Source organism: Opisthorchis viverrini (genome assembly GCF_000715545.1).
Source record: "Opisthorchis viverrini unplaced genomic scaffold opera_v5_204, whole genome shotgun sequence".
Classification (NCBI taxonomy): domain Eukaryota; kingdom Metazoa; phylum Platyhelminthes; class Trematoda; order Opisthorchiida; family Opisthorchiidae; genus Opisthorchis; species Opisthorchis viverrini.
The window spans coordinates 660,885-674,070 of NW_008751860.1; the positions used below are offsets into that span (position 1 = coordinate 660,885).

Consider the following 13,186-nt stretch of genomic DNA (forward strand, 5'->3'; position numbering starts at 1 on the left):
CGGTTACAAGGTATCAGACATAAAAGTTAAAACCTCATTTGCACAGTTTTTGAAAGGTCACTTTCTTCGAGTATCCACCTAAACTTTCGTGGAGTTTGCTTTAATACTAAACAAATGCTGCAAAGTGGATCAATATTTTCCATATCAACTTCCCATCAGCTGCAGGGACGGGGCTTTAACACCTGGCCAGATACTACTCGCAGGTTTCATCAGTAGCACACACCGTTAAACAATAACCGATTGGTTGCTTATTAGTAGTATGGTTCGCTTTCATTCGGACAGGAAATAGCATGCCTCACTCTTCAATCATACAATCATGCAATCCAGTTTTTACTCGTTTTTCAAACGACCAATTCCGGGGGGAGGAAATATCCAGGTAAATTGGTGAGGTGTTCTAACTTGTGCACGTGTTGCTACTCAGTTCTGATGGCCAGTATAAAAACGGACAAAGAGTGCATTGGCATCATTCGGCGCATCTCCACTCCATATGATAATTATACAAGGTCAAGCGCTGCTTACATCCTTACCTTCAGTAAGAATTGGTTAACGCATTTATCCGCGCGTGAGATCGCGCTTTTCCATTCATTGTATTGACTGAGTAAATACTGCAGACTATTGACTCTGTAATCGAGACGGAGCTAACCCGGGTTTTTCACCAGTTAAAATTAAAACCTGGAACTAGTTCCCAGGGGATTTGCCGGAATGAATTTAAAGTGCCCCACGTTTACGGAGCACGCCATTTAATGCATTCACATTCGCGGTGACGAGGACATCTTCAAGTTACCTAATCATTGGGAGGGGGTGAGTGCTGAGGCGTGCCTATTAAATTAAGATGGTCCTGGTGACGTGCGGCAGATAGTACAGCGGTAAACAGCATTTCAGCTGGACGTTTGATCGACAGCAAACGAACGTTTTGATTGCACTCGTTTGTCATCACTGAGGGTTTCGTGGAGCTCCACTGAGAAAGCCGCCGAATCGTCTTATGTTGCATTGCACTCGTTTGTCATCACTGAGGGTTTCATGGACAGTGAGCTCCACTGAGAAAGCCGCCGAATCGCCCTATGTTGCACCTCCGAACGCAATACCGGCATGGCAGAATGATCAGTTACCAACACGAAGAAACCGTCAGTACATATGAGTGATTGATTTCTCTGTTCCGTCGCCCGGTGTGGAGTTTTTATACGTGATTATGTGTAGTCTCGTGATTGGCTGCTTTCAACCGATGCCTTTCCCTGTTGAATCAAACACTCCCCTTTTGATGTGAAGTTGAGCGCAGTTATTGATTCTGAAGTGTACTATGGATACTACTGATGGGCGGATGCGAGTAGTATGTTTTCTCGTAAATCCGCTTTGCGCCTCTTGAAAAGTGAGATCTATTACGGAATTTGTGAGGTCGCTTTCTAAAATTTGCTTGCAATTGAGTAACAGTCAATGAATATCCAGGAAAATTCAGGAATACGCGTTCAAGGAGAAGATGGATATTCAGTGTTGCAAACAAGATGCATATGATAGTTTTGCTCCCCTCTCCAATAGTCTGTAACTGTTCAGTCGGTGTTTCTCTAGTAAGTGACTGCTCAGCGAAGGCCTTCTTTCCTTTCATGGGCATCGAAATGCGATTAAAAGATGACTTCTGGGTAGAGGTGACCAAAACTCATATTCGATGGGTCATCGCCGTTGTACAGTTTTCACAAGCAGCCTCTGTGAAGAGCTAACACGAAGTTCCATGAGTCGAAACTTTTGTGCGGTAGATTTTCGAATGCGGTAAACAAACTTGCGAACACATGGTTTTGCGAACAATCGTTTTCAATCGAGTCTCAACTAATAGGTGCGTTTATACATATGAGCAAAAGTACCATCTAAAGGTGTCTAAGCGCAGCATTTTTGCATTCTTCTGCACAGACATACTTGTAAGGTGAGATATGGTTAGAAAACACTGTTCGTATTCTCAACAGGGTTAATTGAGTTCACTTGTTGAACTATGTATCCATATGAACTGAAACATGACAGCCCATCGTCAAGGTTATATTCGGAAGTGATAGCCATTGGTCCGCTTCCGTTTACTCCGAGCGGCTTAGTTTCTGGTCAGTAGTGTCTCACACAGCGTTTCTGAGGGAGTAACGTTACTCCCTGGAAGGGACATGGTTGAAAGATAGAGAGGGTATGGGGAGTAGAGTTGCTGACTGGGCTATTCGCTGAGCTTCGCTGTTTGGTTGTTTAGGGAGATGGTTGCTGACTGGGCTATTCGCTGAGCTTCGCACTTTGGTTGTTTCGGGAGATGGGTGGGTGACCTTGTTCTGGTCGGGCGACGTCCAGGTGATTTTCGAACTTGACCTCTCTGATTCGTTCCTCGTGACCAACGCCGGACACGCCCTGTCGTCTCATCCATTTTTTCTGATGCCCATCTGCTGACTTCTAGTTGTTCGTGACCCCTTGCTTGTAAAAATGCTCAGATGAAGTTCAGTTAAACGTGTCGTTTGAGCTGAGCTCGTCATCCTGTACCAGAAATTCCCTTGCTCGTTCGGCGTGCCAGAGTATTTGCGCCTCCCGTACTTGAAGGATGACCTTCATGTTGTTTGTATACTGAAATCCAAGAAACTGAATCATGGCTTCTCACGACTACAACCAGATAGATTTCTTCTGTTTTTTTTTTCAATTTGGTGCCTGTTGCATCCACTACAGTGTATCTGGTAGGTAACATCATTCTGATTGTCTTTTCTGGTTCCGTGCTTTGGTTCAGAAATCCATTTCCTCATATTGTGACGCACTCATATTCCATAGAAATGCAGTTCACATGCATCTTCACGTGGAGAACACCATTCATTTACTTCCTTGTCATGGCAGTTGTTGGCGGTAGAGAAACACCTTTCCTTCAAGCGTCTGATAAAGTCCCTCGAGTATCCATGGCTTTGTGATCAACATCATCATCATCATCAGAAACAGCAACATTTATGTTCACACTGATACTTGGCTGGCGTACAACCACAAGGCTTATTAAATTATACCTAAAGCTTAAAGTTAAAAGAACGAAGAGGGAGGAACCTGGTGTAGGCCTGAGGGGTCCACAGCTCCGGGCACTCAACCAGACAATCTGAAAAGAAACGGACAGCACGAACGGCACTGACGTCGATTATCTGCCATTTCTCGTGATGTTTCTAGGCAAGTGTAGGGCTCATGGGGATCCCACTATAGAAGGGGACCGCACCAGCATCACCTAAACTTTCCTCCACAGCTTTCCGACAAACTATATGTTGTACACCTTGCCGTATGCGTCATTCCGAAAGAAGCACGGTGAACAACACTCATCCCGGGTAGACGATGTTTCAGCATGCGAAGCCCATGGTACTGTCTATACTCTGCAGAACAACCTAAGTTATCAACTTTCTCCTCTATATCTAATGAACAGATGGTGAGGGTTCATACGAATGTTTTCACTCTCATCGTATAGTCTTTCACCAAACTGCTAACTGCGCAACTCCGAATCTGGGATCACGCGCGATCTTCACTGGATGCAGTGGCGTGTGGGTGTATGTGTGTGTGGGTGTGTGTGTGTGTAAACAAACCAGTAGAACTACATACACTCAATTGCAAATCAATTTGGTTATCACGAGAGACTCAACTGAATCTCTCGTTGATGGTATTCTACAACTGAATGTGCTGCACAGAGGCCGCCTCATGATTCAGTTGGCACGATATTCGAGATATCGCAGTATATTTTCATAAAGGAAACTACTCACAAGGTTGGTCGAAGAGCAACTTTGTGAAAGCCAGTAGAACCTAAGCCCGCCCGTTGCTGATACACTTGTTGTGTAGTCAACATACCACTGCCTGTGCATTTGGCCATCCATCTGACAGCCAATATCGCTTGTCAAGAGTAGATTAACGGTGACACTTCGTACCGAACTGGTGAACGGTGCCTGACCAAGCTAATATCCCTGTCCAGGAAGACGAACTGAAACGTCTTGCGTATCACTATTCTAAAATACACGCTCGCCTCGCTTGTCAAATGTTCGGGGTTCGAATCCCAGCACGACCATTGGATATGCACTGCTGTTGAGCTCTAATAAGAGAGAAACTCGAGTCCAGTTCTTCCCTTTGATGTGGACTCATCAGAATAGTTACGCCAGAACAGGAGAACGGCCGTTCAAATGAGAGTAGTGTGACTACGAACAAAATATCTATCCCGCAAAACCCCAAAATTACAATATAGAAAACCTTCAACCGCTGAGTTATTGATACCGTATTTAATGGACGAGTCTTCTGGAGTATGCAGAATGCTTCTTTCCGGATGTCGAGACAGATCCCACATTTTGCAGTGTGCGGTTCACATTCATTTTCGGAATGACGGCCAATCGGATATTTGCGAAACCCAACGGTTACCAATCGGGGTATGCCACCAGGGCGCATGTCTCTGCTGGGCTGGCCTATTTCTAAAGGCATCATGCACAAACAATGACCGTCTCTTCTGCAGGGTGGGCTTTCTTAGAAGGTACGACTTCGGTGTCATCAAGTTCACTGAAATGCAACTCCAAAGTTTCTAAGTTTCCATAAATTTTGTTTTTTTTTTGGACTATTTTAAGCAGAGTTATCTTTGAAAATACAATTTTTACCAAAGAAGTCATGTAAAAATGGTAAAAAGACAGTACTGTTGCCTAGTATCATCTTGTGTTCGGAATTGTCTTACCCCTGTTGCATCGGCGAGTTGAGTTTATTGACGCCCATCTTATCTGCCCAATATGGCAATCTGAGTTAATCGGCTCAGGGCATTTCGGGAGCTGAATTGACGAGTAAGTAAATACTTATCAGATTTCCGTGGGAATCATGTCCGATTGACAGTATTGCACGCCTGAGGAGCTACATAGTAAGAGATGGGTTATCAGATTACATAGTAGAATTACACACTAGGCAGTGTAAGTCTAGCGATACACAAAGCCTGCTCCAGAGTTTTGTTTCTTCGGGAAAGGAACTCCCTCGATTACGAATGAACCCGGATTGACCGAATTGAATGTCAGACGGTCGGATATTTGCGAAACCCAACGGTTACCAATCGGGGTATGCCACCAGGGCGCATGTCTCTGCTGGGCTGGCCTATTTCTAAAGGCATCATGCACAAACAATGACCGTCTCTTCTGCAGGGTGGGCTTTCTTAGAGGGTACGACTTCGGTGTCATCAAGTTCACTGAAATGCAACTCCAAAGTTTCTAAGTTTCCATAAATGTTGTTTTTTTTGGACTATTTTAAGCAGAGTTATCTTTGAAAATACAATTTTTACCAAAGAAGTCATGTAAAAATGGTAAAAAGACAGTACTGTTGCCTAATATCATCTTGAGTTCAGAATCGTCTTAGCCTGAACCTAGTGCATCGGCGAGTTGAGTTTATTGACGCCCATCTTATCTGCCCAATATGGCAATCTGAGTTAATCGGCTCAGGGCATTTCGGGAGCTGAATTGACGAGTAAGTAAATACTTATCAGATTTCCGTGGGAATCATGTCCGATTGACAGTATTGCACGCCTGAGGAGCTACATAGTAAGAGATGGGTTATCAGATTACATGGTAGAATTACACACTAGGCAGTGTAAGTCTAGCGATACACAAAGCCTGCTCCAGAGTTTTGTTTCTTCGGGAAAGGAACTCCCTCGATTACGAATGAACCCGGATTGACCGAATTGAATGTCAGACGGACGCGACTGACCACTCACTTGACATTTGTCCGGTAAGAGTGAGCTGGGACTGGATCGCTGCATCGAGCGTCTGCGATGGGAGCAAACACAAGATCTAGACCGAACAGGGGGCACGGTGACACTTGTGATCAACTGTGCTTTTTCATTCCAGCATCTTACCGACAAGGCACATATATATAATCAACTGTGCTTTTTCATTCCAGCATATTACCGACACGGCACAAATATTTGAGCGTGAGAAGTATTCATGCGTTTATTTCGTCTCATCAGTGCCATGAGAACACCATGTTCGACTCAACTTGTCAGCTGTTGTTGGACATTCAGAGCGGCGCAAGGAGCGCACAATGAGGACACAGGCTAGCCAGCACATCACAGTACGTGCAGGTCACGGATCAGATTATGAACACGTACTGGAACCTCACCAACACCCGAAAAACGAAGTGAAGTTATTTCAGTCCCACTGCGGCATAGCGGCTACTCTATCATCTACTGAAGAAGATCATCTCCCCAGAACCAGATTTCATAGCATCACTCTCCAGAGGTGACAGACGAGGTAAATGGTAACTGAAACAAGCGCTTCCAAAAGCTCTCAACGCTGTGACCTCTACGGTGCAGAGCACAAGTCCGTTAGGACAAACCCTACTACAAGAACTCTGAACGATCGGAGGCACGCTAAGCCAAACATACCTGAAAAAATTCAATACCTGATTGGTCCGTGCTCAGCACAAATGCCCATCACTTGATGGATTGCCAGTCACCCAGTGTCGTTAACTATCGAGATAGCTGAGCTAAAACAGCTGCAGTCTGGCGTTACAAATTCAATTTATGAATCACGAAACTATGCTATTTGGTTAGAATGCTCTCATGACCTTGAAGGCGAGCTCTGAGAAAGGTCGAGATTTACATGAACGCCAGAGAAACCAATCGATTCAAAACGATAATTTATGAATTTTCTTGAACACGATTATGACTCATTCCGGAAACTACTCTCATCTGCAAACAAATTTGATTTTTACAGGAGACTGAACTGAATTTGGCTGAGTCTGTCGGCCGTGATGAGGTCGGAAACGGTCGTGGGGCCCATTACTGGCCTTTCCCAAAAGACCGTCTCATCCGACACCTGCGTATTCGCATGTGTGAATGTATCCAGCTGACCTGCTTACCCATGCGCTTTCGTCTCCCGTTTTCTGAGCTTGTTTTCTCATTAGTTCCTTGTGATCGCACCGTCAATGAGGATCACGAGACTGTCGTCGGAAGGGACGACCGCAACCCACACTACTAAGCCTACATTCTGCTCACTGTTGTTTGGCGTGCGGGCGTTGACACTGCACTGTGCCAGTCGGTGACGAACCTGCGCACTTGTTGACGCTAGGAACGTGAATAATTGAACGTTGTTGTATGAATTTGTATAGCCTTATGTAACTAGTACCGTAGACTTTTCCTTTCAAAGTTCCGTATCAGGAACCTCAACATCACTTTTGTTGACTTTTTGGAGATCCGCTTACTTTCGAGATAGCTCAGTGTTTAGGGCGCCAGCTTACGGATCGGCAGTTCCCTGGTTCGACCCCCACCTCAGCATCCCGACTGCTCCTATCTAGGCTTGGGCAACCCGGAAGTATCCCAGCCCTCAAACATCCTTCCGTTGACATGGCAGCTAGGTACCGAAAAGATGCTACAGCTGAACGGTTGTTTACCTTCTCCAAGGACTGGCTAGATATTGCCTGTCCTCGGAGGGACATTGCCTGTAAAATTTACCTCGATTAGCCAACCAGAGGAGACTGAATGGGGTCAACCGAAGGGTCTGCAATCAGCTTGACTTAATTCGGTCAGTTGGGCGCGTACATGGTGGTAATGCATAAAATAAACAAGTACATTGGTTTCCCTTTCTGGAATTTTATTACCTTTGAAACGGTTCGTTTCTCTCCAAAATTGTATCAATTTGGAGCCAGGTCTCACGGTGTGCATCTCCCCTCTTTGCGAAGAGCTTATTAGGAAGACTACCGTACCCCTCCTTTCGCCGCGTCAGAGCTGACCCATTTACAGAAAATCATTTCAAACGCAACCTCACTACAATGCCACAGATCAATTCGTCATTACTAGTGACGTGGTTTCAGCTCAGGGAGGCAAACTCTATTTTAGTCGTGCGATCGTACTGGAGGAGGAATCGTTGAGTGGGTGGGAGAATGTATGTGAGATTTTCTTCTATCGACTTGGTTAAAAATGCCCACAGTCATCGCACGAAATCAGTGGTGCAGTCTCCATCTCCAATCTAGACCCGTTCACCAATGGACCGCTGTAGCAAAGTTAGCATTTTTGGTTTCTATTCGGTGATTATTGTGCGACAGAAAACTTGACGTTCATCTCAAAGTAAACAATACCATGCAGCTCCTGGAGGTCGTTGGTTTTATTTAAGGGATACGAATTCTGCGTGTATGTCGTGTAGTGAAGCACCAGTGTCAACACTGATGTTGCTGTCTTTGATGATGACGTACATCAAGCAACCACTGGTGATGCTGTCGATGCAGTCATCTATCCTCATCCGTGCTCCCTGAGTGGAATGTTCGATTAAGGGAGTTCTCGCTTTCTTTGTAAACCAATGAGATAGGTCATAGATTTTATTCTCCTCAGTAAAGAGACAACGGACGCCATGAACCATGTTTCTATAATTTCTCAATGAGATATTCCGCATGAATCACGTTCAGGCGAACTACGATAACAGCTATTGCATTCTACCGTGAGTATTGGATAAACTGCATTACGTCCGATCTAACATAGATATTCAGTGGGAATTCGTCGCAATGCGACCTTTATGATTGTACTGTTGATCTATTTGTTGTCTGATTCCAGAATGGATTTCTCCTTAACAGCATTCAATTGTACTCAGTCTACACCCCAGCCTGCTATCAGATGGAAAAAGCGTTTGTCCACTACTGTTAGATAATTATCTCTTCGTGACGTCTTAGTTCGTTTTACTCATTTGATCAGTTTTCATTTTCATACTATGTACAAAGAAACAGTAGTGAGTACTTGAATACGCAGTCTACAGCTTGTTTTTCTTCTGATTGGGCTTCGCCATTTGCACTGACCAGATCGCCTGATATTCAGGTTCCAGATCACACTCACCACTAATCGGTGGCCGGCCCCTCTTGTGCGCATTACGTCTGCGCATTCAGGCAGTTTTTTATAGTCCCACTACGTGCGTCTGTTTTTGTTGTGGGCTGGCTGCTAGTGAATGGGCAGAATTGTTCAAGGATTAAGGAGATCAGATCTACTAGTGGTTGGGATTAGGCGTTTGAAGTTGAGCGTCAGGTGACCAAACCCTTGTGTCGTTCGTGGGGTGTCGAAGGGCTTTCAGCAACCTTATGAGTAGTGTACTAAGTCGATGATTTGGGAGGTTGGGTAGGCAGCTGTTGGGGAGCTTCAGCAACCTTATGAGTAGTGTACTAAGTCGATGATTTGGGAGGTTGGGTAGGCAGCTGCACATTGGGGAGCTGAAACGGGAGCTGAAAAATTGGTGCGTAAGTACGGCACTTTTAATTGTGGGGATCAGGAAGGCAATAAGTTGGATGCACGAGCACAGTTGAGGCCCCAAATGGGCCATGTCTGGAAATGTCTCTAAACATTGATGTGGCCCTTCTCGGGGGTACCCATCCAGAGAGAAGGTAATGACCGGCGCATCTGGGTTTGGTGGTAATGGCTTTCACGCTTCGCTGTGAAGTCATCGTTTGGCCTCCCCTGGTTCGTTTCTACCCTTCGCGTGGTTCTGCGAAAAGAACCCTTACAGAGAATCAGTCGACTGGCTTACGAAGCACATGGTCAAGCCAGCGCAATCTATGCAACGTGAACAGTTCTTCTATCGTGGGCGTGTTATTTCTCCCGAATACCATTTGACGTACCTCAGCGTTGCTGATCCGGTGTTCCCACTAGACTGGTGACGCTCCGAAGACATCAATGGCCAATACACTTGGAAATTGACAAAAAACGGCAATGACAGTGATTAGTAGCCACATATTGCAGCATCTCCAACCAGGCATAGAACAGAACATGCGGACCTCATCCCGAAGAGCGTGCGCACAGAATGCACTCAGACTTTTTGTGGTTGACTTCATTCCCATCTTCTAGGTAAAGTTTTGACCACCTTTGCCTGCGTTACCCTGAATTAGGCACAATGAATGGAGCACTATCTTCGGCAAACGATGATTTACTCTTTAAGTGACTAGTTTGTAACTTTTTGTGGTTACAACACCCCGCACCTGGGTGGAATCGGTGGTGATTTATCGAAGAGCTTTCTGCAATCTTATGTGTGGCGTTACGATAAGAAGAGAGCACGGACTTTGCTTTGCAGCGCAAATAGTCTGTTGGGCTATGGAAGCGAAATTTAACTTGCTCGGTTACCTCTCGTGTGCAGTTTCGGTGTAATCAGGCTTGATAACACATTCACGGCAGTGTCATGGTTAGTGGTTCTGGTCACTCTGATCAATGCTTCGACTTTTCGGTGAGTTGAGAAGACAGCGACTGCATGGTGTGACTATCAACTGTACAGTAAAGCTAACACTGTCGAGTCATTCAAAATGGTCGTGTAAAAGAGATCTCAGTGGATGCTGGTCAACTTACGTAAGACGTTACGGATAGCCGGTGAGGCCGGAAAAAAGCGAAGCCACAGGACGATCTTCTAAAAGTACATTCAAAAGGCATGTGCTTCTCAGACCACAGGCTGGCGTTGCGTGCCTTCTACCATGCCTTTTCAGCACAGACTGACGTACGATCATTCGGTCTGGGCCAGACATCAGCTGACTGACCTCGATTCCGGACATTAGGGCTGCGAGCTTATAATTCGAGTGAGTAGTCTGGCCACCGAGACAGGGGTGGAGCGATAAAAGTGCGCCTACACTCTCCCGAATATTGAAAAAACCGTAGGCACGCGGTTTGCGAGGTCTGGGAGGGAGTAATCTATAGGAAGTATACGATAGACTGATGCAATTATCTTCCAGTGTGAGTGGAGCCGGAGGGGTTAGTCACCGAACTAAGTCACACAAACAGAAAAAATAGCTCGAAATGATCTTTGGGCGATGGCTTCATAGGCCGGTTTCACTCGCTGGATCTGTGATAGTGGTCGGTCGGTCTGTCCGACTCTGCACAGTCGGTTTGGATTTTACAGTCCCAAACTCAAGTGACCACGAATCTTGCTTCACTCATTTCCAGAAAGTGCACATGCTGGAGGCCAGGAAATCAGCCAACAAAAGCGAATGTGTACCTGAAGCCTTGGCCTTTCTGTAGCCGATTTTTTTCGCACGATTATTGAAACGGTGTGACGTAGCGCACCCCGAGGTAGTTAGGCCCGTCGCTTCATGGGATTACATTCAACCGCCACTTTTTCAAGGAGGAGAAATTAAATGTTGTATTGATGCGAAATGCATCGATTTTCACACTAAATTGGTTTTAACAGGAGGCCTAATTGAATCCCTGGTTTATGGTATTCTTCCACTCGGTCAGCTTCGTGTTTTAGTCGGTACTATGTTCAGTATATCGCAGTATATTTTCTTGACAAGTAAGGAGTCCACTCAAGAAAAAAACGTTTGCACTCATTTTGAGACTTGATACTATTCAACAGTAACACGATTCGTTTGTTCCGAATAAGTACAGGTGCTTCTGATGAGCACACTGATAGAGTGACTGGATTGTTCTGCCTCCCAAATGTCATTCAGAGGTGTATGACACCCTACACGTGTGGACCTATTGATAACGTCCAGTAATCACGTGGGTCATGCCCAGTTAAGCGCAAAATCCAAAAATTCGCATCGTTCAAAAGAGGCTGTATCAACAAATGTTCGATCCTATGAATACAAGGGCAAAATTATAAGGTAGTACTGACCTCAAGTCGTGGATGCATACTTATTACTGAACGGAGACCTTGTACACTTAAGTCAGGCAGAAAATAACACGCCTGCTCAAAGATCGCATTGAATCAAGACAAAGAGGTCAGAAACTGAAATGTCAAGGTCAAAAACTAGAGGAAGGGATGCAAGCACAAAACGGAAAGAATACAACGATGAATCCCGTTGTGCATGGAAATGAATCAATAAAACCGTTCTACAGGAGTTCACTATACGCAAATCCTGTCGCAAAGTGGGCACCACACCAAGAATCAAAGGTTTTAATGACAAATAGAACTGCGCTATTCTGGTACATCAAACGGATTGTTCATGCCAGTTCCACTCATTTCCTAAGCCTGCCTGCTAAGCCATCGATTACTCGGTGTAAGACAACCTTCCTAATTTCGGCCACATCGTGCTTGAACTAATTGCCAACAATGATTACTAAAGTAATTTACCAATAAATCATAAATGCTGTTGAGTGATACGAGGACCCAACTTAAAGAGAGGACAGACAGCGTATAACGTAGGACGTTTCTAAGAACACGGAAAGCGTCATACACTATCTACCTCATATATCTGGATTTTGATCTATCGCAGCATTTCGCATTTTGGGATAAGTCTATTTCCTACGGATTCAAGTTACCCATTCGACTAGAGGGCTTTTCAGTCGTTCCAGAAAACTAGGGCTTTCTTCCCAAGAAGTGATTTGTCTCATGGACGGTCCTTGTCGGGTGGGACCACCACTAGTCTCGCCAGGTGTAGGTTTCCTGATGGCAACAAAGTATTTTACCACAATTTTCTGAACTGGCTGTTTGCTGAACAGACAAATTTCTCCCCCACTACACACAGCTTGCATCCAATTCGGAATTGTGGACTGAAGCATCCTCGACCAGTACCTTGTTGACAACCACAGCGTGTCTCGCATCCCATTCTCAAAAACAGCATCCGGCGACGTCACACAGTTCCACCGAAAGTCCGAATTCCACCGACCCCAGCGGAGCTTCCAACCAAGTTGGCGGCTCCGGTCATGCTGTGCAAATCGCAGCCGATGTGCATTCACCCCGACTCACCGATGAGATCAAACCCGACACCAAATTGAACAACTGGGAGCGTGAGGTTCCAGAACCTCCGGCTCGGAATAATCACCATTTGGGTCAGACCAGATTATCCAAAACGGGGAGAGGAATCGAATCACATGTCAAGCCTCGATAACAGTTTCCCGTCGGAATATGGTGAAAGTAAGCATCAGTGTTCATTTTCAGTACACACATTAAACAACGCTGGTTCCGTATTATGCTACTCAAAGGGGTTTCTCCTCTGTTTGACGTTTCGTTCAACGAAGGCCTCTAATTCTGACATGCACGCGCGCACATACACACGCCCACATACACACACGGACACATGCACGCGCGCACATACACACACGCACACACACATACGCATAAGGGTGTCGGTTGCTGGGTTAGTATGGTGAGGTGAGTGGCAGATACAATGGTGGTTACAGTTTGGAAAGCAACACGCAGACGCAGTAGGTAAATGTTGTGGACCGCGGTTTTCCTAACGCCTTCTTTATATCGTGAACCCGAATCTGGATAGCCGCTTGATGGCCTGATGCGCTTAGCCAAACCAG

General features: G+C 45.5%; 1 protein-coding gene across 1 annotated transcript; it reads right to left on the reverse strand.

Moving 5' to 3' along the window:
* Positions 1-2,185: 2,185 nt before the first annotated feature.
* Positions 2,186-2,386, reverse strand: T265_08159 (hypothetical protein; the record flags this gene model as incomplete). The annotated part of the gene is made up of 1 exon (XM_009173879.1): positions 2,186-2,386. The coding sequence occupies one exon, from the start codon at positions 2,384-2,386 to the stop codon at positions 2,186-2,188; it is 201 nt and encodes a 66-aa protein (XP_009172143.1).
* Positions 2,387-13,186: the final 10,800 nt, after the last annotated feature.